Here is a 25,425-nt window from a genome sequence, read left to right as displayed (position 1 = left end):
TAATTGTGATTCTGGTACTTGATCCCCATAACCAGATTTCCCTTTTTGAAAAAGAAACGTTTCATGAATTCCATTATCATTGTATTCATAAAGGTAATTTGCTTTCAAAAGCAAGGCAGAATAGAACAGGGATTTCTTTGCAGGCTGGCTAAGACTAGAGAGGTTAGGGGTACTGAGAAATGGGGACTGCAAACTAAAAAGGAATAATAATCTCACCAGTGTCCTCTAACCAGCAATGATAGGCCAGCAGTTACCTCTAAAAACTGCTCTTTCTCAACTATCCAGCTTGCTTCTCCATTTCCTTTGCCTACATGTTCAAGCCTCCCTTCAGTAGTTTTTGTTGTCTTACAGTTGGACAAGTCACCCTATCTACCTTCTTCTGGATCCTCGTAGATATTAATTATATAAGTTGAGAGGGCTTAAAATTTTTTCTCCTTGGCTGCTCCCACTTTCTTGGATCACTTCTATTGTGACAATTTTGGTTGTTCTACCCCAGAAATTTGTGAATAGGTTTGTCTGGTCACCTTCAGTTTCCTAAATTAAAAAAAAAAAGGCCATTGTTGGCAATGATTCTAGTCAGTTATCAGTCAACATGCCTTTAATAAGCACTTAATTTATGTCACATGAGATACAACAGAGATCGAAAGGCAAAAGAAATTGTCAGTCACCTCAAGGACATCATATTCTAACGGAGGAGGCAACATGCAAAATAATAGTTCATACACGATATAGCTTGTGCAAATGGAAGATAATCTCACTGTAGCCTTCTGTTCTTAAGAATTCTCCCTAGAAAATCAACATTCTTGGAATTTCCCCATTTACTCTCTAAAAGTACCCCAAGTCTGTTGATACTTTGAAAGAATTGTGAAAATTTTTTATAATTGACCCCTTTATTCAGTGACTTTACTACATGTGCTTTCTCTCCTCAATTCTTCTAGGTTTATTCAAGAGATTGAGCATGCCCTGGGACTTGGCCCAGCCAAACAGTGTCCTCTTCGAGAGTTTCTCACCATGTATATCAAAAACATATTCCTCAACCAGGTCTTGACTGAAATCAACAAAGAGATTGAAGGAGTCACCAAAACTTCTGACCCTTTAAAGATCCTGGCTAATGCAGATACCATGAAGGTGCTGGGAGTACAGCGGCCTCTCCTACAGGTAGCTATTATTGTATTTTTGCTCTTATCCCGATGATTTTCTAACTTAAATAACACAAAGGTTTCAAACTGAGTCAAAAGCCTTGTGTTTGAGTCCTACCTCTGATACTTCTTTTGATTTTGAAAAATCACTGAAATGTTTTATCAGTTGTTAAATGTAGAGTATACTTCTACTATACATTTCCAAGTATGCCCTATCTACCTCATAACAGGCAACGTGACGTAGTGACTAGAGTACTGGTCTTAGAGGCAAGAAAACCCAAGTTCAAGTCCTGCCTGTGGTGCTTAATGATTGCATAACACTGGGCAAGTAGCTTAGTCAAAGAACATTTATTAAGTGCCAACTGTGTGCAAGACATTGTGCTAAGCACTGTGAATACAAAAAGAGAAAAAAGACAGTTCCTGCCCTCAAGGAGCTCACAAAGAGGAGACAACAAGCAAACAGATATGTACAAGTGACCTATATACAGGGTAAATAGGAAACAATTAGGAGAGAAAAGATGCTATAATTAAGTGTTAGGAAAAGCTTCCTGTAAAAGATGAAGTTTTATTTGGGACTTAAAGGAATCCAGGAAAGCCAATAGGTAGAAATGAACAAGGAAAGTATTCCAGGTATGGAGGAAGACAGCCAGAGAAAGTGCCCAGAGCCAAAAGATGGGGTCTCTTTTTTCTAGAACAGCCAGGAGGCCAGTGTCACCTGATTGAAGAGTAGATGGCAGGGAATAAGGTGCAAGAAGAGTAGCCACAAAGGTCTTTGAATGCCAAACAGAGGATAGGAAGCCACTGGAGTATGTTGAGTGGGGGAAAGGGGCGACCTAGTCAAACTTTTGGTTTAGGAAAAATCACTTTAGTGGCTGAATGGATGCTGATTGCAGTGGGAAGAGACTTGTGGCTGGCTGACCTGCCAGCAGCTATTACCCATTAAGAATATTAATTCATTAATATATTAAGAATCAAGGTGTGAAGTGGTGAAGAGATAGTACTGGAGAGAGGATGTGTCAGAGGAGAGAAGGGGGCTATTCAAGAGATGTCACAAAGGTGAAATTGACAAGCCTTTGTTTGCAATAGCTTGGATATGCAGGGTGAGAGATAGTGAGAAATCCAGGGTGACTCCTAGCTTGTGAGCCTGAGCAACTAAGAAAATGGCATTGCCCTCAAGAGTAATGGGGGGGGGGAGAGGAAAGGGGAGGGCTTTATTTGTTTACTTAGCTATTTATATATCTTGGATACCAAACCCATATCAAAGAAATTTGATACAAAGATTTTTTTTCCCATTTAACCACTTAGCTGCTTATCCCAGATGCACCAATTTTATTTATGCAAAAGTGTGTAGTTTTCAAATAATCGAAGTTATCTATTCTACTATCTTTTTGTAATCGCCTCTATCTTGTTTGGCTAAGAATACATGTCCTACTACACATGTATAACTTACATTGAATTGCCTGCGTTTTTTGTTGTTGTTGTTGTTGTTTGTTTTTTTCGGGACAATGAGGGTTAAGTGACTTGCCCAGGGTCACACAGCTAATAAGTGTCAAGTGTCTGAAGCCAGATTTGAAGTCAGGTCCTCCTGAATCCAAGGCCAGTGCTTTATCCACTGTGCCACCTAGCTGCCCCTGAATTGCCTGCATTCTTAAGGGAGGGGAGGGTGGGCAGGGAGGGAGGAAGAGAATTTGGAACACAAAGTTTTTTAAATGGGTGTTAAAATTGTTTTTACATGTAATTGAGGGAAAAATGAAGTTCTAAATTTAAAAAAATAGAATAAATGTCCTACCCATAGTTGTGAGACATATTTGATATTTTCTTTTACAGTACAACCTTTAATATTAAGGGTACACATCTGTTTAGAATGTTTCATGAAACATAGTATAAGGTGTTGCTCTAACCCTAATTTCTGTTAGACTTCTTTCTAGTTTTCCTAACAGTTTTTGTCATATAAGGAGTTTTTTCCTAGGTAATTTGTTTTCCACTTTTTTCAAAATACTAGATTATTGAGTTCTTTTGCTTCTGAATCTCCCTTGTCTAGTCTGTTCCATCGATTTAATTCTCCATTCCTTAATCAATACCAAATGGTTTTCATGACTGCTATTTTGTAAAATAATTTGAAGCATGGGAGTACAATTCTTTGGGCAAATTTTTTAACCTAACTGAACTTCAGTTTCTTCATATATAAAATGAAGGTAACTGCTACTGCAGTACCCACTTTGCAGAATTGTTGTTAAGAACGGGTTTTGTAAACTTCAGAGTGCTATATAAATAGTTTTTGCTGTTGTTTTAGGGGAATACCATTGATTCATCTGATTAAGCCCCTGCTGTCAAACAGGATTAAATCTAAACCAATTCATGACTATACTGGCAATTACTCAGCTGTTTCAGAATGAATTTGAACCTAGATGCAAAATAGGTTGTTTTTAATGAAATGAAATTGTCTTATTTAGAAGATGAGCTTGTTTGGAGATGAAAATTTCATTTTCTCTATTGACATGTGACCTCATTAGCATAGATCTAAGTAAGGATTCAAGTAAATAGGCCCAAGATATTTTTCACAGACCTCTTGGCTTAGCACGTTGGTCATTCATTTCTCCTAAAACTTAATAGACAACGAGTGCCTTAAATGATGGGTATGTGTTGACCAGGATTGCAATGCTATTATGGAATCTCTTTTGTCTTCCTTTAAGAAACTGTTGGACATATCAAGATATATAAGAATGTAAAGTGCTTTGATTGTCATGGAATCCTCTGGTATCAGAGCTAGAAGGAACTTCAGAGATCATCTGTTCCAAGCCCACTTATTTTACAAGTGAGGAAATGGGCTCAGAAAGTTTCCCTTTTTTGCCCAGGTCCCCTAGCTAATAAGTAGGACTAGAGCCAGAGCCTACAAATTCTTACTCTAGGATGTTTCCCATTCTACTGTGCTACCGTCTACTGTTCTCTGGTTTCTTATACCCAAGCTTGTTAAACTATAGGTCACAACCTCATATGGGGTCGTATAACTGAATGTGAGGGTTGCTGCAGCCTTGGTTCTGAACACACTTGCACTGTGCATGACATCACGGGGTCGCATAAAAATTTCTCAGGCAAAAAGGGGTCATGCATAGAAGAGGTTTAAGAAGCCCTATCCTAGACAAGGGATTCTCACCCTTTTTTGAATGATGGTACTCTTCCTGTTTTCATGATAACTAAGTCTTGAAGTACTAGGTATCACATGTGCATCTCACAGTGGTTTCCCTTAAGTCTTTGACCTTTTGGGGGGGGGAGAAGGGCAATGAGGGTTAAGTGACTTGCCCAGGGTCACACAGCTAGTGTCAAGTGTCTGAGTCAGGATTGGAACTCAGGCCCTCCTAAATCCAGGGCTGGTGCTTTATCCACTGCACCACCTAGCTGCCCCCAGTCTTTGACCTTTTAAGCCCTACTTTGTTCTTATTATCTCCATCCCTAAGAGAATATATTGCAGTGATATAGCTTTAAAATACAAGTCTTATGGGCAACAAAACTGTTAGTTTTTCTATTTCTAGAAAAATGGTTCATTTTTTTATTATTGGAGAAATGAGGTTTATGTTTTAGGGTCCCCAGAGACTTGAAAAACAATGTATGGAGTACCCACTTAGACTGTCTAATACTCTGTTACTAACACCCATGTTGATTTTTGTTTGTTTGTTTGTTTGTTTGTTTGTTTTTTAGGCAATGGGGGTTCAGTGACTTGCCCAGGGTCACACAGCTAGTAAGTGTCAAGTGTCTGAGGCCGGATTTGAACTCAGGTACTCCTGAATCCAGGGCCGGCGCTTTAACCACTGCACCATCTAGCTGCCCCACCCATGTTGATTTTAATTCTGATTCCTTTCTCCTTAGGATATACTGCATGTGAAGGGCAAAGGTGTCAGAGTTGTAGGTTATAGGGACCCTCAGTTAAATGTATAGTAATGAGCATAGGACTTGTGTCACAGCAAGGGAAAGTAACCATTTTTCAAGACTTTAAAGGGAGGAAAGTTGAATAATACATATGGCATCAGTTCATGTTTTCCCCCTCATCAGCAAAAAACCTTTAAGCCTCTCTCCACATGTAGCCCTCTTTGTGTTTATTGTATCAAGATAGTTAACCAGATTAATTCAGAAGCATTGGATTTCAAAGAAGAAGAGGGAAATCCTAGCCTTATCTCTAGAAATCATGTGGAGGGTATTAATATAACTATGATCATCACTTTTTTACTGTCTAAATATTTCAACACTTAAAGCATCCATAATTTTATCAATTGGGGCAGTCCTGCTGAATCAGACTGCATCCCCTCACCTAACAACGTTAGGATATGCTCCTCAGTATGTGCTGTGCCCACCCTGGCCATGAGCTCCTCTGCCCTCAGGTAGATCAGTCTTCAGACAGCAGACATACAGCTCATCACAAGGCCCAGACTCCGGGCCTTTCCAATTTAGTCATACCTGCTCCAGCCTGCCCTTGAGAACTCAGGTCATCCCCACACCAGGATGAGACAGTGCAGTTAGACCTGAATACTAAAAAACTATGTTAAAAGTTGTGTTACAGCCTGGAATATAATCTGAGCACACATGAGTCATAGGATCTATCAGTCTACAAGCGTTTACTAAGCACTCACTGTTTGCTTGAGCCCTGTACTGAGCACTGAGGGTACAAAGAAGTGAAGCCACAACATCACAAGCCCTAAAGGGGGAGACAATATGTGCTCCTAAAAAGGTACATGCAAGATAGATGGGGGGGGGGGGGCGCGGCTAGGTGGCCCAGTGAATAAAACAGCAGCCCTGGATTCAGGAGGCCCTGAGTTTAAATCCAGCCTCAGACACTTGACACTTACTAGTTGTGTGACCCTGGGCAAGTCACTTAATCCTTATTGCCCCACCAAAAAAAAAGATAGATCCAGGGCAGATTTAGAGCTAAAAAGGACCTGGAGATCATTTAGGTCACACATACATCCCTTTCGTTTCAAAGTCGAGAGCCTTGTCCATAGTCTGATAGTCAGTTCACAACAGAGCCACTATTTAAGCCCACAGTGTGACAATCAGCGCATAACAGACTCAGCGTTCAAGCCAGGTCTTGGATTCCAAAGGCAGTGCTACTTCTATCTTTCAAGGCCAGCCATGTGAAATAATATCTCTGAGCAGGTCTAGTGGGTATGTATATCACATCACTCATAACATTGTCAGGGGCCATTTCTAGCCATCTTCTTCTTGTCCTTTAAATTAATTATTCCATCCTGAGAGTGCACGAGAGCTGTGAGTTGACCTCCTCGTTTGGATAACCTTGGCAGGGTTAGATAATTATATTGCAATATGTGGCTGTGTTAACCTTGAATCCAAGGCCATTCCAGTTATTAACCTCACAAATTTGTTTCTGGAAGCTAAAAAAGCCGTTGTGTTATTTGGCCGTTTAGCTGCCCTCTCACTGAGTTCCTTTTTATGGGTATGCAAATTGGTTAAACCATATCAATAAATTTGTTTAATATTCTCAAAGTGTTGTGAGGCCAAAAAAGCAAGCTGGATGTTGCTGAGGGGTTTTGCCCATATTGAGAATTCTTGTTTAGTAATGAATGTAAATCATTTCCTGAAGCAATTATTCATGGTCAAGATTCTGTGTCTCTTAAATGTGTTTATATGACCCTTTGATATGATTATTCCTAGGTTTTTATAAGTGCCTAATCCGAAAGAAGAATAAATAATCGACTACATGCATTTTGCCTCAAGAGTCCAAGCAAAAGTGTTAGGAGATGGGGAAAACAGAGAGGGGAATATTAAGTATTTGGGTATTGAGTTTTTTTAAAGCCCTAAAATGTATTTTTTCTATCAAGTTGGCCACGTTTAATCACAACAGCAACAAAATAATGTAGCATCAGCTTCCCCCATGGTAACATCTGCTGTCCTGTAGCATCAGTTAAGTCCAATTAAACAAGTATTAGAGACCAACTGGGTACAAAGCACCATGCGAAGACTGGGAATCTCAAATAAGGGGAGGAAAAACTATCTGGATTCAGCTGTGTGGACACATGTCTAGGAGGTGAGGCTGCTGTCACTGCCTCACAGTACTGTAGAGTTGAAAAAAGGGCAGCTAGGTGGCCCAATAGATAGAGCTCTGGGCCTGAAGTCAAGAGGACCTGAGTGCAAATCTAGCCTCAGACACTTACTATCTGTGTGACCCTGGGGAAGTCACTTAACCCTGCTTGCCTCAGTTTTTTAATGCTTTCCTTCTTTAAAAGGGAATGGTGCACCATTCCAGTGTCTTTGCCAAGAAAACCCCAAATGGGGTCACAAAGAGTTGAACATGACTGAAAAAGGACTGAACAACAACAGAAAGAGTTGATAAGGACCTCATAGGTCATTTAGTCTAACTCATACTTGCATAAGAATTCCCTTTATACTGCCACCAATGAGTGATTATGTAGCCCTTGCTTATAAACAGCCAGGGTGAACCCACTACCTGCTAATGTAATTCTTATGGATGTTCCTAATTATTAGGAAGTTTTTCCTCATATCGTGCTAAAATATTCCTCTCTGCATTTTCTACCCATTGCTCTAAGTTCTGTCTTCTGGGGCCAAGCAAAACGAATCTAATCTTTCTTTCAAACGATAGCCTTTCATATAATTGAAGATAGTTATCATCTCCTCCCACAAAGTTTTCCTTTTCCAGACAAAATATCTCCAGTTTCTACAACCAATTCTCATGTGACCTGATGATCAACCATTCTTCTCTCTTTGCTTCACCCTCTTTTTAACTTGTTATCCTTTCCCTTACCTAAATGCGATGCTCAACAGAAGACAGTAACCCAAATCTTGTCTGGCTAGGACTGAATACAGCAGGTACAACAGAAATACTCTCATTCTATATGAATATATGTAATAATTTTTTAAAAAAACATTTATTAAGAACTTACTTTAGGTAAGTTAGGTATTGGGAATACAAATGCCAAATTGTTAAAAGTCCCTGACCCCACAAAACTCAAGTTTAAATAGAGATGACAGATAAAAAGAGTGATAGCCAGGGAAGGGACCCACAGGGCTATCCGTTTTCAAACATTTTTCTAGTGATGCTATCAGATGGAGTGGGTAGCATGAGTTTGTCCTCATTCACCCATCAGGATAACTCAGCCTGCCCCAGCATGGGCTCCCCCAGGGTCTCTAGAGCTCTGGTCTGGAGATGAAGTATGTTTCTTAGATGAGCAGCCACTGTGGCCTCTCTAATCTAAGATAGGATGGGATTCACTTTGTTGGCTGATAATACTGGTGACTTATTTGGAGTGCACTAAAATCCCTGGATATTGTTTCATAAGGAACTATTGTCTAGTCACACCTCTCCTTTCTCGTACTTATTAGGTTGGTTATTTGAACCCAGATGTTGGACTTAAATCATAGTGCCTGGTACGGCAATGCTGATTGAATTGAATTTATTAACTATTGACTATTAAATTCAACTCTTCATTCCAGTTTATGGTTTTAATCTATTAAGTTTAGCCCATTATTAACCTGTTTAGATTTCTTTGGATCCTAGTTCTCATCCATTCTGTTAGCTATTCTTCCCAGTATTGTGGGATCTGAATGTTCAATAAATATGCCTTCCAAGGCACTGCTCAGAAGAACACTGAATAACCTCGAACCAAGTACTCTTTTTTTTTTCTTTTTTGCGGGGCAGTGAGGGTTATGTGACTTTCCATGGGTCACACAGCTAGCAAGTGTTAAGTGTCTGAGGCTGCATTTGAACTCAGATCCTCCTGAATCTAAGGTCGTTGCTTTATCCACTGTACCACCTAGCTGCCACCTGAACCAAGTACTCTCTACAATAGTCCTAGTGAGTTGTCATCCAACCCCTAATGATAGGAAACTCCCAGCTTAAAAAGTTAGGGCATTCCATGTTTGCACTGGTATTTTTTTTTCTTTTTTGTGGGGCAATGAGGGTTAAGTGACTTGCCCAGGGTTACCCAGCTAGTAAGTGTCAATCGTCTGAGGCGGGATTTGAACTCAGATCCTTCTGAATCCAGGGCCAGTGCTTTATCCACTGTACCACCTAGCTGCCCCCTGCACTGGTATTTTTAGAACGTTTTCCTCATATGGCACTATCATGTTTACCTTTCCACCCACAGGTTCTTCAAAACTTATCTCAGGACTGTTCATCCTTAGCATTCTTGAATTCTATCCCCAGCAGTGCAGGGTTAGGTGGGAGCCTTTTGAGGGAAGCTTATTCATTGCTTAGGGTTGTAAAGGATGCTATGACATTTCCTGCTTCACTTCTTTAGTAGAAGGGCTCTCCCTCATCTGTAGGCATACTGCTGTGGTCATCCCATGGCTTAAGGAATGTCTCCACATCTGTATATCACAGATATACACAATGAATGATATATAGTACTGATAACCAGCATTGTGTAAACCATGCATGAATACCAGCTGTGGTGGCAACTCTTAAAATTGAGGCCTAAGTCTATTTAATGATCACCCATTCATCTTGTAAGGGGGAATTCTCAATACCTCAGGGTCAGATACATATGTGTGGCCTTGAGAGAAAAGTGTCATTTCTAGTGACCAAGCTCTTAAATCATTCGTCTCTCCCCCATAACACAAATGATTGTGCTGAAGGATAGAAGAAAAGCTTTTGATTTAACATAAATTTTTGAGCATCTTCCTGACCTTTCTTCAGAAGTGTAAAGCAGTTTCTATCCTGCTGTGATCTTAGTTTAAAACTCACAAGAAGTTCAGGGATTAAAAATGGAAGCTTAAAAGTTGGTGGCCTTCTGATTTCTGCTAGCATGAAAAGTGAAAAAAAAAATTAGCATTAACATCTCTTTCCCTTTGTTTTCTATATAGCTGCCATGGCTGTGTCCGGTGGTCTACACCAGCTCCAAGGCTGAAACTTACTGATTTGAATTAAGGGGAAAATTTCAAAGTCCCTTCTTTCACCTTAGTGAGAAATGTTTCTCATCTTTTGTATTTTGAAACTATAGGCCTAGAGTTAAAAATGGACCAAAGTAGATATCCCTTCATGTCCTGCTAATGAATGAGTTAATTCATGGTCTACTGGAGGGTATCAAAGGCTTAAGGTCTGTTCATCACCGTTTTGCTGGTTTATTATTGACCTGGGAGGTATAATTTAACTTCTTGGCTCTTCATTTTCTCTGCTTAAATATGAGAGTAATATCAGCTCCTGCTTATCTGGCATGTGGTTAAAGAGAGAGAGAGTGTGTGTGTGTGTGTGTGTGTGTGTGTGTGAGAGAGAGAGACAGAGAGACACAGAGACAGAGACAGAGACAGAGACAGAGGGATTGATTGTAAGATCAGGGAGTCGTGTGGTATGAATGATATCTGCCCTCCTCTGGAACACTAAGTGTATTACTACTCTGCTGAATCCCCAATTCCATTACCGTTGTTCAGCATCTTTCTGTGGCTCTCCCTTGCCTCCTGGATTTCCTGCAAACTCATCAGCCTGATACTCCAAGTCCTCCATATTTGGGCCCTAACTTATCATTCCAAACTTATCGCTCCCACAGATCTCCTTCATGTACCCTGTGCCCCAGCTGAGGGAAAATATTTTTTGTTCTCTAATCACACTCAGTGTTTTCCCAGCACCAGGCCTTGGCTCGTGTCATTTTCTCTACTTGGAATGGTCTCCCCTCCATCCTCACCATTCCTGATTCTACCCATCCTTCAAAGCTTAAGTACTACCACCTCCATGAGACCTACTCAAGCCTCCTTCACATTGATGTGGTCTCTTTCTCCTCTAATCCTGCCTTATCTCTAAGAGCTCAAAACCATTTCCTTCATTTTATTGCAGTTGTTTAAAATTCTTATCTCCCCTCTCCTACCCCATTTAAAGCTCCTTGAAGTGGGAACTTATACCTTTCATAGTGGTTGATATAAGGCCTTATGAAAAATGAGAGATCAGTTGCTGTGCATTAATTGGAATTTGTTGAGGCAAAGTAACAGTGGTGGTAGAGAGTCTAATGGTGGCAGAAAAATCTAAAAGTTGATATTTGTATTTGTATTTCCTTTGCTAGGAAGTTCCTTGGAAGTGTTGGTATTATTACATCATACCCCAGGCCTACCCATCTTCTGCAGGCTTACAAGACTTACCCAGTGTCCTCTAGTAGAGCTCTGGAACAGTTGCTAATGCTCTGGTTGAAATCTTATGGAGAATTCAGCCTACATAGCTCCTGGCATTGAAGTTACTCCCTGGCAATAAGTATGATATTCCCCAGACTAATTATCTCATACCCCAAGCTAAGAAACTGCCAGGGACCACTTGCAACTTTCCCAAGGAAATGTGGCTAGCAGAAGTAGCATATTGTTTTCATCTAATCAAATTATGTTTATAAGAAAGAATGACTGAAATGAGTGCCATTTGAATGGTGACCAGTTGTTATTGTTCCTCTCTCTGGTACTAAATAGATCTAGCTTTTATTAACTTCGACACATTAGTCCCATTTCAGGTCTGCTGGAAGTCGTAAAGAAAATCATTAAGTTGAGATGAGGTCTAATCAATTGAACTTTTTTTAAATTATTTTTTTCTGAAAAGTGCATATAACTGAGACATTCAGTGGATGGTTATAATAGTCTAAGGGCAATAATGAAACATATAACCCAGACATCCCTAGACTCCTCTACCTTACTCTTACTGAGTTAGTCCCCACAATGGAAAAACAAAGGACCAATTCACCATGATTATCATTTTTTCTCCATTGAAACATTTAACAGTAATTAGCATTTTTATATTATTCATCATCAGGTTGGCTCCCTCTGCAATAATTTAGGATTCTCATGTAGCCAACAAGAAAGAGGTCTTATGTTCTTTAATCCCTGGTAATATTCCTGGTCTTTGGGGGGAGGGAGGAATTAAGATGAGACTCACAGTGGCACTATATTCCTGCTGGTTTTTCTTATTTAAATGTTTCCCTTGGTTTCTGGGTTATGGTTTGGTTGGTTCATTTGGAATATCACTTAGCCACCTTCTATGGAATGTGAAATTGTGTCAGCTCCATCCAGCTGAGCTTCTTCATGTTGTTGTCAGTGTCCAAGTACCTTATGATCTTAACATGTGCATGATGAGACATCCCCTCTCCATTGTATTATTATTTACATTACTCAGATTAGTTAATAGCTTACATTTTTGTAGTTCTTCAAGGATTAGAAAGCCTTTTCTGGCCCAGGCAGTTCTTAAGGACTTTATTTCTCATAAAGTGTTTCACCTTTATTTATAGTTCTCACCAATATTAGCTATTGACAAGTATTTCAGTCTCTAAGCTTGTATATTTAGCTTCCAGTACCTGTTCCTATACCATTTCATAGCCTCATTGAACTGATCCTACAGAAATGCCCCTTTAGCATTAGAAGGAATTTCCTGAAGGGATTGAGAAGGCATAGAAATGTTTTACAGGGTTTAAGTATTTTTTCCATAAAATGCATACTTTCTACCGGTCACTAATCTAATATCCCCTATTTTGGTTCACAGAAATAATCAATATCAGAATATTATAATTATTGATTGTTCTTCAACTGCCCCACCATTGAATCCTTTTAAATGGCCTAAGTGCTTTCTCTTATCAGGTTAAGGAACTCTATCATTTTAAAATCTGAGTTTTCAAACAGATAATATAACGAGTTGCATCATAAAAGAATTTTTCAATTTAGAAAAAGTCATGATAGGTTCCTTTTTGTTGTTAAATCACTTTTATTCTAATGTCTCATTTAATTTGTTTAGTTGATTCAATAAACATTTATCAAGTACCTACTATGTGTCAGGTACTGTGCTAAGCACTGGTTAAAACTTTTAAAAATCATTTGTAACCCCTCAGTGGACAGTCTTCTCTAGTAGAATACTTTCGTTTACCAAAGAATATTAATTCAGCAAAATAAACTAACATATCAACCATGCCTAAAAATATATGCCTCATTCTATCCTTGTAATCCACCTTTTTTTTCTGCCAAAAGGAGGAAGCTATATTTCACTATCAGTCCTCTGAAATAAAAATGGTTCATGGCATTCATTGGTTCTTATCTTTAAATGTTTTCTTTATATGATTGTGGCTATTGTGTAAGTTCAATAAGTCAACATATATTTATTAAGCACCTACTATATTCCAGACAATTAAAATGAATGAAACAATTCATACTTGTTAGAAGCTCATATTCTAACAGGAGAAAAAAGTATGTATACACATTTATATAGATCAAGTGTTAAGCAAAAAAAAAATACAGATATATACAAAATAGTTCAATACAGGGTAGTTTGGTAGGGAAGGCACTAGTAGTTGTGGGGATCAGGAAGGGCTTTCCATTGAAGATAGCCCTCACACTGTATTTTAAGGAAGAGACAGGCTCTGTTAGACCAAGATGAAGGCGTATATTTTGGGCATATGGAACAGTAAATGCGGAGGCATGGACACAGGAGATAGAGGAAATATGTAAGGAAGAGAGAGAAGGCCAGATTGGCTGGACTCCAAAGTGTAGGAGGGGAAGTAAGTAAGGCTGGAGAGGTAAGTTGAGGCCAAGTAGTATAGCCCTGTAAAAGCTAAGCAAAAGAGTTTATATTTCATCCTCAAATCAATAGGAAGCCATTGGATTTTATTGAGTAAGGATTATATGATCCTAAGGTGCTAAAGAAAAAAATTTCTGGTTAGGGTGGACTTGGAGTAGGGAAAAACTTGAAGCAAAGAGACTAATTAGGAGGCTATTGTGATCATCTCAATGAGAGGGAATGAGAGCCTGAACTAAAATGGTGGCCTTGTGAGTGGAGAAAAGGGGACAAGCAAGGCAGAGGTTATGAAGGGTAAAAAAAAAGCAAGATTTGGCTGATGGCCAGAAGAATAAATGTTGGAAAGGAGGAGGATTTGAGAGGGAGAGATAATGAGTTCTGCTTTGGATATGTTGAATTTAAGATGTCTATAGGATATGCAGTTTTTAAAAAGTCCAACAGTCCATTTGTGATGCAGTAATAAAGCTCAGGGCAGATATTAGAGCAGTATACATATACACACAGAAATACACATATATGAGTGTTTATGTATGTGTTGTGTGTATGTGAACTTGTGAACATGGGTTTGGATATGGAGTTGAGCTACATAGAGATGATTGTTGAACTGATGACAGCCGATGAGGTTGTGGAGAAAGAATGTAGACTTTGGTCTACTAAGAACCCTTCCCCCAGATATTTTTCAGAATGACTGTTGTTGAACCATACTTTCCCTTCCCTATTTCTGTGAAATGTGGGGGGGGGGGGTTGTACCCAACTTCACGTTTATCTTTATTGAACTTTATCTTATTGGATTCACCCCAATGTTCTATCCCACCAGGATCTTTTTGGATCCTGACACGAGTATATTAGCTATCATTTCCGGCCTTGTGTCATCTGCAAATTTGATAAGCATGCCATATATACCTTTATTCAAGTCATTGATAAAAATATTAAAACACAACAGAGCCAAGTACAGTTATCCCTGGGACACTCCACTGGAGGCCTCCTCCCACATTGATAATATACCATTAACAACTACTCTTTGAGTCCAGCCATCCAGCCAATCCTGAATCCATCTATTTGCATCATTCTCTAGTAAATATTTTTCAATTTTCTACATAAGAGTAGTATGAGATATTCTATCAGAGGCTTTGCTATCAATTATAAATGATTGGTAAATGACAGATAAACTACAGTGGGTAAAACTTGCAACCCAGATCTACTTTGTGTTGTGAAACATTTGTTTGCCCAGAGGAATATCAGAATGTCATAAATATGAGCCCTGGGCTTAAAAACAAATACTGGAATTTCTTTCCCATTGCAAGTAAATATTGAAATTGTGCTACAATTGACAGAATACAGAACTAGTCATCAAAAGAACTAGATTCTAGTCCAGATTCTACTACATTACTGCATACCTCTAGGCAAGTCACTTGATCACTGTGAGCCTCATTTTCCTCATCTGTAAAGTGAGAACATTGAATTAAATTAACTGTAAACTTCCAGTTGTCCGGTGCTGTGATTCTGTGAGTATATCTCTACTGATGGCTTTCTTGGTTATCACTTAAAGCATTCTGTTGGAATTTACTCCATTTGGGCATTTTCAAGAGGTGGTTTACCTCAGGGTGTTGATTGGCCGCTGTCTATTTTGATCCTGCTACAGTGGATTCCTTGGTGGTTAAGCGAGAGAGAAGGGTAATGACTTATGACAGATCTGCTGACAAGGACTGAACTACATTAGCACTCTGTCAGTCAGATCTTTGGAGAGGTGCTTTTGCTTGAAGTCTATATGACTTTACTTGTTAACAAAGGCATCTTCAACTACATCCCCCACCCCCACCCTGATGTGTCTTAGAGAAGCAGGAGCCAATCAAGAGATAGCACAAATAGAGAAAGGAAGAGCTAGAGCCAGAGCCCAAGCAAATGATTGCTATCATTCTCCTCAGGAGAAGCAGAGTGCTGATCCACTAAGATTTACTGTGAGGAACCAGCTGAGTATGTCCACAAAACTGCAGCTGTTGGGAAATTTGTGAGCTTCATCTCATCCTAAGTAATTTCTGCCCTGACTAAATATTTTAACCCAGGTGAAAAGCAGCTTTGGTGAGAAAGAGAGGAGAGGAAAAAAGACTTTGGACATGTAGCTATGCAAAGACACTAGCTATTATCCCTGATACCTTCCATTCTAACCTACTCAAGAAACTCACGAACATTTATATCTTTGTACCAGCAAGATGGGATCCTTAAATAAGACTGACTCAAGTCCTGCTGTAGCAACAGACACTGTTACTAGGCCACATATTTAATCATTCACTAGGTTAGTAATGGGCAGCTAGATGGCACAGTGGATAGAGGGCCGGCCCTGGAGTCAGGAAGGCCTTAATTCAAATCCAGCCTCAGACACTTACTGGCTGTGTGACCCTGGGCCAGTCACTTAACTCTCTTTGCCTCAGTTCCTCTTCTGTAAAATGAGCTGGAGAAGGAAAGGGTAAATCACTCCAGTGTCTTTGCAAGAAAACCTGAAATTGGATTGCGAAGGGTTGGACATGACTGAAAAATGACTAAAGAACAAAAAAAAAGATCAGTAAACTCTGTCAGGAAGCCACTGCACTAGCTACCATAGGGCTACAGAAGCATAGAGGAACCCGTTATAGAACATTAGTGTGGGGAATGGCGGGCTAAAAGCCCAAGTTCCATGTCTCTTTCTCATCTCAGAAGGGAGCACACCATTGCCCAACAAATATTCATAAAATAAATGAATGGCAGAAAGCAGAAGGGCTGCAGTAGAGTCAGATAAGTGAAGACTGGAAGACAGAGTTGGGAATGGTTCAGTTGAGGTCCTGGCTCTTCCTCTTGAAGGACTGACTGGTAAGCTTTGACTAGGTAGAGGAGAGAAGAAGGCATGGAGACGAGGAAACCAGATGAGTGAAGACGCACCACAGGAGGCGAAGGGGGTCTGCCTGACTAAGGCAGATTGGATGGGTTGGGGGTGTAATCAAAGTTTGCCTGGGTGGAATGGGGTCAGACTGCAGAGGCCTTGGAAGTCACTCATATGCAGATTGGATTGAGAGTCGGGGGAGGGGCTGAATCGGAGGGTTAGGGAGGACAGTGAGAAGTATGTCACAGTAATTGGGGTGTGAGGTGAAGACAAGAATGTGCTAGCCAGTCTTTTTTCTCCACAGCTGGAGGCTTTGGCTGATGTCACGATAGCTGTCTGACATTTGGCGATTGCCAGCGTTTTACCTGGTTCTGCCTTGGAAACCAGGCTTGATTGATTATTTTAATTAGCCCAACAGCCCAAACAAGCTGCCTTCCTGGGATAAATATTACATTCATAAATCTTCATTCAGCTTCCCTTGCTGAGCCCTCATAGCCCATGTGTGGATGGGGTTCTCTGTCATCTCTGTGTCCACAGGAGTAGCCATTTGGCTGGGGCTTGTTCATATTTGTTTAAAGATTAAGCTGTACATTTCTCATTTATTACCTTGTTAGGCACACGAGATCCCTGCCAGTAAATGCCCTGATTTGGGGGGAAAACCGTGGCTAGCTCATTAACAGGTTATCTGTGTCATGCCTTCTTCTATGGTTGGTACAGATTGGAAATTTAGTTTTTTGAAAAAAACCATCTATCCTTCTTAGTTTTCTCTTTTCTTTTCCTTTTTCCTTTTTAATCTTCTTTTCCCTCCCTTAGTGACGGCTGCTTCTATGATAGATGGTCATATCTGTAGGGTCCAGAACGCTCTCCGCATTCACTTGCAAATAACTACAAAGGCTAATTCAGATAAACTGCCATTAAAAGAGAGACCAACCTTACCTCTCTTGATTGGATATATAGTACCTCTCTTTATCCAGTTTTTAGGAAGGGAGCTTAATTCCATCTTCCTTTTGAAGTGTTTCTGAATTCATTCTCCCCTTGGTCAGTCCAAGGTCAAGACTCCCTATCGTACTGTTGCAGAAATACTCCGGTGACCTCCTTTTTCAGTGTTGCAGGGCAGGGGTGGGGGTGAGGGTGGTAGTAGGCCATGGCTATTTACTAGCAGAGAAGGGCAGTTTGGTACAGAGAAGAATGGGGGGCCTGACTCTATTACTTAGCATTTTACCTTAGAATAGGTGGTGTACTATATTTTCATGGTGATGCTTTAGAAGTGGAAGAAGTGAGTTTAGCAAACATGAAATTATATGCTAGTGTAGACCCTGCTTAATTCTCTATAGAGAGGGAAGAAAACCCTTTTTTCTTTTCCTCCCCAGATTAGGGAGAAAAAATTCCCTATGTGCCTGCTTCCATAATCCCGCCTGTGGATATTGTAAAGGTTGTATATGACTGGGGCTGTCACCAGGCTTCAGCTTATGGTAGCATGAGGGGAAAATGAAGGATCCAGAAGAGCCTTGTATAGAGAGACTCCTGCCTACTATTATTAATTGGTTCTGGAAAGGTATTTTATTTGGGAAAATGATAGCATGTGAGGTAGTCCCATAGGACCAGTGTTATAAGTGGGTGATCATAGGGACAGCATTTTAGTTGGCTTTAGTTAAATTATTTAGTTGTTATTAATTTAACTAATGACTTAGTTAAGTTTTTTTTTGTTTGTTTGGGGTTTTTTGGTGAGGCAATTGGGGTTAAGTGACTTGTCCAGGGTTACACAACTAGTCCATGTCAAGTGTCTGAGGCCGGATTTGAACTCAGGTCCTTCTGAATCCAGGGCCAGTGCTCTATCCATTGTGCCACCCAGCTACCCCCTTAGTTAAGTTGTTGTTTTTTGGTTTGGGGGGGGCAGGGCAATGAGGGTTAAGTGACTTGCCCAGGGTCACACAGCTAGTGAGTGTCAAGTGTCTGAGGTCGGATTTGAACTCAGGTCCTCATAAATCCAGGGCCAGTGCTCTATCCACTGCACCACATAGCTGCCCCTAGTTAAGTATGTTTTTTAAATGTCACTGTTCAGGCCACCGCTGTACAGGATGTATCTGTGCAGAGCACCAGAGTATCTTACATGACATAATTTTCCACTTTTGGAAAGCAACTACTGACCCTGATAGAGAAAGGAAAGAAAACAGTTGTCACCAGTAGGCTCCAGTCTTTTATCAATCAGATGTTTTCAAGTCAAGTTGAACCTAGAAGGCCCACCAAAAATGTTTCTCAGTGCCGCCCCCCTCCCCTCAAAAGGCAGCAGTTACTGTAAACCCTTTGCCATGGTACAGTGAGAGCATCTTATTTGGTATCAGAAGGCTTATGTTCAAATCCTGGCTCTCACCTGTGATCTTTATAACTTCCCTGGTCTTGGTTTCCTCATCTGTAAGATGACTCAATGACCTCTCGGGTACTTCCAGCTAAGGAAAATCTGTCAATCCATGAACCGCTGATACTCCATGTGGGCACCCAGACAAGTTAAGAAAGAATGAATATAGAAAGCAGTGTCAGGACTCATTCAAAGCATCTTGGGCCCTGTGAGGAGGCTGCCACATCTCTGTTTCAATGTTCTGTTCCTTTCTGCTCTGCTCAGATATGCTGCTTTACAAAGCACCCACATACTGTAGCAGAAAGAGCCCTGGATTTGGAGTTAGAGGGGGTGGTCGTTCAGTCAATTTTCAGTATTATCTGACTCTTTGTGACCCCGTTTGGGGTTTCCTTGGCAAAGATACTAGAGTGGTTTGATATTTCCTTCTCCAGTTCATGTTACAGATGAGGAAACTGAGCAAACAGGGTGAAGTGACTTGTCCAGGATCACACAGCTAGTAAGTGTCTGAGCCTGTATTTGAACTCAGGTCTTCTTGACTCAAGGCCTTCTATCCACTGATCCACCTAAATGATCTACAGAAGCAGAGGATCTGGGTTCAAATCCTGATGCTTTCCTACCTATGTTCCCTAGGAAAACTCACTTAATCTTTCTGGGCCTCATTTTCCTCACCTGTAAAATGAGTCTTTAGGAGAAGATAATCACTAAGATCTTTTCCAGCTAAATGAGAGCCAAAAACAAATAATCCCCACACTGCTAAGAAAGTGCTATAGGGATTCAGGTGGAGGAGGAATCATGTCCCATTTGGGAAAATATGATCATGAGGAATACACATTGAGAATATAAAGAACATATCTTGGGGCAGCTAGGTGGCGCAGTGGATAGAGCACCGGCCCTGGATTCAGGAGGACCTGAGTTCAAATCCGGCCTCAGACACTTAACAATTACTAGCTGTGTGGCCCTGGGCAAGTCACTTAACCCCAATTGCCTTACCAAAAAAAAAAAAAAAAAAGAACATATCTTCCTAGCTTCTGCTTTGGGTGGAATAGAAATTTCCATGCTGTAGAGAAAGTGAGAGTACTGGAGGTCTCTGGTGTGCATGAATAGGACTCCATCACAATTATGTTTTTACCAGGTCATTTAGAGATGGCTATGAGCAAAACTGTCATCAGCTACAAGAGGGTAAACAGTTGGACGCCATGTCTGGGCCTTTAGATGCCCAAACCACAAGTGAGATTTCACTGAAGACCTTTAAGCTAAATTCTACAAGAATTGGTCATGATATTCTCACCTGATGACTAACAGGACACACACAGATAAAGGAATGCTAGATTTAGTGTTAGAGAAACTCCTTTCACACCCTACTCCAGCCACTGTGACCCTTGTGGCCTCCAAGAAGGCACTTCACTTGTCTAAGCCGCCATCTCCTCACGTGTAAAATGAGAGGACTGAATTAGATATCTACATCCCAACATCTTTGTCTGTGCTCCCATTGGCTAACTTTTTCAAACGAAGTTTTACAAACCCTTTCCTTCCCTTTTCTCTCTAAAAGCAAATCATATTTCATTCCAAAACCAAAAGCAAGATCCTGCCCAAACACACGTTAATTTGTGGTTTTCAAATTCTTAAAAATGTTTTCCCCCACTTGGAGTCCAGAATGCTGTCTGCAAAATCACAATGGTTTAAATAATTGATGGCTACTTTATGAAATTGTCAGCCTGGATCCATCCTTCTCCCTCCCACAGCCACAAGTCCTTGAGCAGCTAATCCTTTTATGTCATATTACATTTTTTAAATGTTTCATTTAGATAATTGTATTATTCACCCTGGAATATAATTGCCAATATATAGTGATAGAAAGAAAGGGGGAGGTAGTTGGATGGGAGCCGCCTGCTACCGGCATCTGCAGGTCTTAACGTGTCTGTTACGTTCTAGTCTCTAATTTCATTGCCAACCCGCCTTTTAAAGGTTTAATTATGCTGGTGTAAAGGTATAATTTGAAATGTGACTTCTAATTCCTGTAAAAGATAAAAGATGCATTAATCCATTGTTAAAATCAAGGTGTCATCATGGGGGAAAGTGCTTCAGACCTAAATTTCAGGAGCCCTGAGTTCCAGTCTTAGTACTCTCACCCCATCACTACAGAACCTCACTGACCTTTTCTGTAGTGTGATGGAGTTAGGCTGGTTGATATCAGACACCTCTGAGGTGCTAAAATGCTCTGGTTTTAAGAAGAAGGGCTATACACTGGGTCACATGCCCAAGAGAAGGCGGGGTGGAGCATAGCTCACCTGTGAAATCAAGTCAACCACATATGCCATCTTATGATCAAAGGCTTTATTTGTCCTCTTCTTCTCTTCTAAGTCTACTTTACCCAAAGGTACAAAAATGAAAACATCTCTTAGCTGTTGAGAAGGGTCTTCAAGGAACAATAAATTCATCTGTCCCCCATTGACTGGCTCCTGAAGCTTTTTTCCGAGTTGTTTGGGGTGGAGATGGGAGATTCCTGTTCCTAGTTTTTAAGGCTTACCCTACAGATACAAACTTTAGTTTTGTGGCCTTAATGGTTCAACTTGGCCTTTGGGGCAGAGACAGCAAGAGTGTTGGGGAGAGTTGCGTTCAGACTCCTAATCTTATACTAGGGGTCTGTAAGGTTGCCATCTGTAACGGACTAAAATTCTAGCTGTGATGGCTAAAATCTAATGAGTGGTTGCCCCAAATTAGAAGCTTTAGCGAGAGTTTAGACTTTTAAGAATTTGTTAAAGAGCAATCAGAGGTAAGTGAGGAGAGAGAGAGAGAGAGAGAGAGAGAGAGAGAGAGAGAGAGAGAGAGAGAGAGAGAGAGAGAATCGATCTATTTCTAAGAAACCCTATCATCTGACCTCTCTAATCCAAGGTCAGGAACCCAAGAGACCCCAATGCTTCCTTCCTCCTCCCAGAAGCCTCCTGTCCAACAGGAAACAGGGCCGTCCACACACACAGCTCCAAGCTAATTGGCTAGTAGCTCTGATCGACAAGTCTAACAGGCGGCTCTACAGATGCAAGTTCCTGGACACCAGCCGGCCAGCTTCCAGACACTAAAGCCACATGTCTTCCAAATCACATGCCTTCTCCTCATGGCAGAGCTTCCCTACAGTATCTCTCCAGCAGGGGGTGCCATACCAATTCTCACAGGTCTCTGGACCATAAAGAGAAAAATGTACTCCAAGAGAGGAAAATACTTGTTCATTTGTAATCCCGGGAGCCATTGGGCACAGAGTCCTTGTGCCTGTTGAAGAGTTGAGCACTAGTCTGAATTGGATATAGAGAAACAGAACTACAGAACTGAGAAAGGAAGAAAGATGGGAACACAAGCCAAGCAAGGGTTTTATAGCTTTAAGGGAATAGGAAGGAATGATATTCAGCTCTGTCAGATTCTTGTATGTCTGAAGAGTGTCAACCCCAAATGGCAGCATGTTGCCTGTTACAAATGGAAAGCAAATAGCACATGAAAGGGGAAAAAATGGATTTAGAGTGGATTTTACACTGTGTTTATTTTCAGGGAACAAATCATAACCCATTTGCCTTATTGGAAAAATGATTTTCCTGTTACACTAGGGGGAAATGGAGTATTTAAAAAGGAAATGAATGTGACAATCAAATGGACCTGGTTGAACTTAGCAGTTTTCTTTCCTTTTTATTTGCTATTTATTTGTTGTAGGGGGACTGAGACATGCCCTTGACCTGCTTCTGGCAATAATCACTTTTCAGTGGAAAACCCAGGTATCTGGGCACAATAGGGAGGCAGAAGCCCCTGGCATCTAGCTAAGACTAAGCAAGACCCTTCCCCCTTCAGAAAAACCATGTTAAAATCTTCCGCATTGTGTCCTTTACCTCTTCTCTTCTTCCCTTCACCTTTTCTTCCCCCAGTCTTCAGAAGCAGCCTTCTCCATGGCTCTGCCAGGTGCCTGTTCTGTCTCCCTACCTTTGTGGCCTAGTCACAGGGCTTGAGAGTAAGAATGCTTGTTTCTAAAAGTTAGATTCCATGTTTCAGAGAGAGAGAGAGACAGAGACAGAGACAGAGAGACAGAGACAATTTAGTAGAGTAGATAAAACGCTAGACTTGGTGTCTCTAACATCTGGGCTAAAATTCTGAATTTGACCCTTAAGTCATTTAACTTCTTAACCTCAGCATCATCTCAAGACTGACCTGCTCAGGTACTGAAGGGTTGGGACTTGGCTTTCTACATCACAGATCCTGAGGTTTGGACGTATACACGTGTATACATACACACACACCCCCTGAGATGTAACATGTAAACACTGATGATATTAAAAAGGATCCTGATAGCCATCTAGTGCCTTACAGTTTACAGAGCACTTTCATGTTCTTCACCTAATTTAATCCTCAAAGCAGTCCCATGAATTATAAGAATGGCACTCATGTTTCCATTTTACACATGAGTAAATTCAAGCTCAGAGAGTGAGTGAGTTGCCTCAGGTCAGACACATCCACATCTGGGTCGTGGCAGAGCATGGCCCATCCTGGTCTTCTGGTTCCATGTCCAGGGGGTTTTATGTTGCCCCAAACTGTCTCAAGACCCCTCACAGCAGTACCTAAGTACTTTGAAGAAAGGGGAAAGGAGGGCATGCCTTAATAATAGTAGCATGGCCCCTCTTTCTCCTTTAATTAAAAGTAAAATAATCAACTTCCCAAGTATAAGATGGAGAAATCATGGCTAGATAACACTTTGCTTAAAAAAAAAATACGTATGGTTTTTAGTGAATTGCATGCTCACTATGAACTGACAAGAGGTGTGCTGCCTCCAAGAAAGCTATCATGGGCTTTCTCAAGAGAGGCACAGGGTCCAGAAAGAGGGAGGAAAAAGCTGCTGCCGCCAGCTCTGCTCTCATCAGAAGGAGCTCCAGTATTGTGCTCACTTCTAGGACCTACCTTGTAAACATTGCTCAGGATATTAATAAATTGGAAGATGGCCAGAGGGAGACAGGCAGAATGGCGAAGGGTCCCTATGTCCTGCCACCTGAGGATGTTAAAAGAACTGAGGGGTTTTTTTGCCTTTTGTAGGGGAGGGAAGGTGATAGCTGGTGTTTACGAGTGTCACGTGAAAGAAGCCAGTTCTCCTTGGCCCCAGTGGGCGTAGCTAGCAGCAGTGAGCACAAGGTGTAAAGAAGCAAGTTTAGACTTTATGTAAGAACTTCCTAACATACAAAGCTGTCCATCCCAGAGTAGAACAGACCACCTCCACAGACCAAGCTTTCAAGCAAAAACTGGAGGACCTCTTGTTGGGTAAATCATGGTGGGGAATTCTTGTTCTGGTTGGATTAGGTGCTCTCTGAGATCCCTTCTGACTGTGGTTCTGGGATTCTGCTGATCCGTGTGCCTTGATATGGCACAGGATGGCTTGGAAGGGGTGGTGACTTTGCCTGGCTTGGGCACAGTGACACCAGTTGTTTTCAGATGTCTCCTTGGTAGCCAGAAGTTGATGGCACTGCACTGTACTCCACATGCACATCTCTTCCTGAACTCTTGGTCCTCCTTTGTGTATGCATGTTTCTTTTATAACGTTTCTTGCCATATCATCTGGCACTAATCCATATTTGGGTAATGAGCAAGTTTGTTGTGCCTGCAATGAAGAAAATGATTTAAAATGTTTTTTTAATAAGTTAACAGGAGCAAGTGTTGAAATTACTGTAATGAGATAATGACAGTGCAGCATATTGCTTTGAAGATTGTGCTCTGGTGAAAAATGGAGACTGTTAATAAATTCATCTTCACTTTATTTTCCTGTCCTGCATTGTTCAGAGTTTGCCTGTTTATCTGCTAATAGTGAAATGGGTGAATGAGCTGGGGGGGAACAAGGACCCAAACTGGTCATGTAATTTAGTTTAAGAGGATAGCTGAGCAATGGGAGATTTGTGGCGAAATACTGTACTTGAATCACATTTGGTCATAGGTGTTCTCTCCCATTGGGCCCTGCTTGAAGAGGACTCAGAATGTTCTCTGTGGTGAGCATTAGGTGGGAGGCTTGTCCAAAGAACCAGAGGGGCAGAGGCAGAAAGCACATTCATGCACTGAACCATGGCTGGAAAAGCTGGAGATCCGCTAATGTTCCAAGGGGAGAGGGAACACACCACGGTCCAGCACAGATGTTGTAGGTAGGTTGCTTGGGTTGGGTTTCCTTGTGTTAACTTCCCACTGAGCTACAAGGATGTGCCGGTCCTCATCCCCTCTGCCTCATCTCCCTGTCCCCAGTCTCTCCACAGTTGTCACCTCTCCTCACATTGATGGACATGGGCACTTTCCTGTCAACCTTGTCCCATCTTCTTCCCCACCAAGCCCCAGGATCCCCTTCCCCCTCCATTAATTTGTGTTCCACACTCTCGGTTTGGAACCTGGCTCATACAGAGCTCATTCTTTCCACTGAACTCAAGAAGCAAAAACCCTGGGTGCTTACCTTAATGGATTAAAGGCTCACTTTATTAAACATGTCATGAGAGTTCAGGCCAAGATAACCCCCGTCATCTTGCAGCGAAGTCAAGAGTGCTGACTGGGCAGGCTCGGCTCTTCCAAGGGATCTAACGTGTCTCTG

At 41.1% G+C, this 25,425-nt stretch overlaps 1 protein-coding gene across 1 annotated transcript in view; it reads left to right on the top strand.

Annotated features, from left to right (window-relative positions):
- Window positions 1-25,425, top strand: part of EXOC4 (exocyst complex component 4) — a 911,169-nt gene that overhangs the window by 649,750 nt on the left and 235,994 nt on the right. Inside the window, exon 11 of the mRNA XM_043968219.1 lies at window positions 939-1,158. Coding sequence (XP_043824154.1) covers window positions 939-1,158 — 220 coding nt within the window. The remainder of the gene's footprint in view (window positions 1-938; window positions 1,159-25,425) is intronic.

Source organism: Dromiciops gliroides, chromosome 5, assembly GCF_019393635.1.
Source record: "Dromiciops gliroides isolate mDroGli1 chromosome 5, mDroGli1.pri, whole genome shotgun sequence".
Classification (NCBI taxonomy): domain Eukaryota; kingdom Metazoa; phylum Chordata; class Mammalia; order Microbiotheria; family Microbiotheriidae; genus Dromiciops; species Dromiciops gliroides.
The sequence above is the reverse complement of the archived record's forward strand: the minus strand, read 5'-3'. Positions and strand labels throughout refer to the sequence as shown.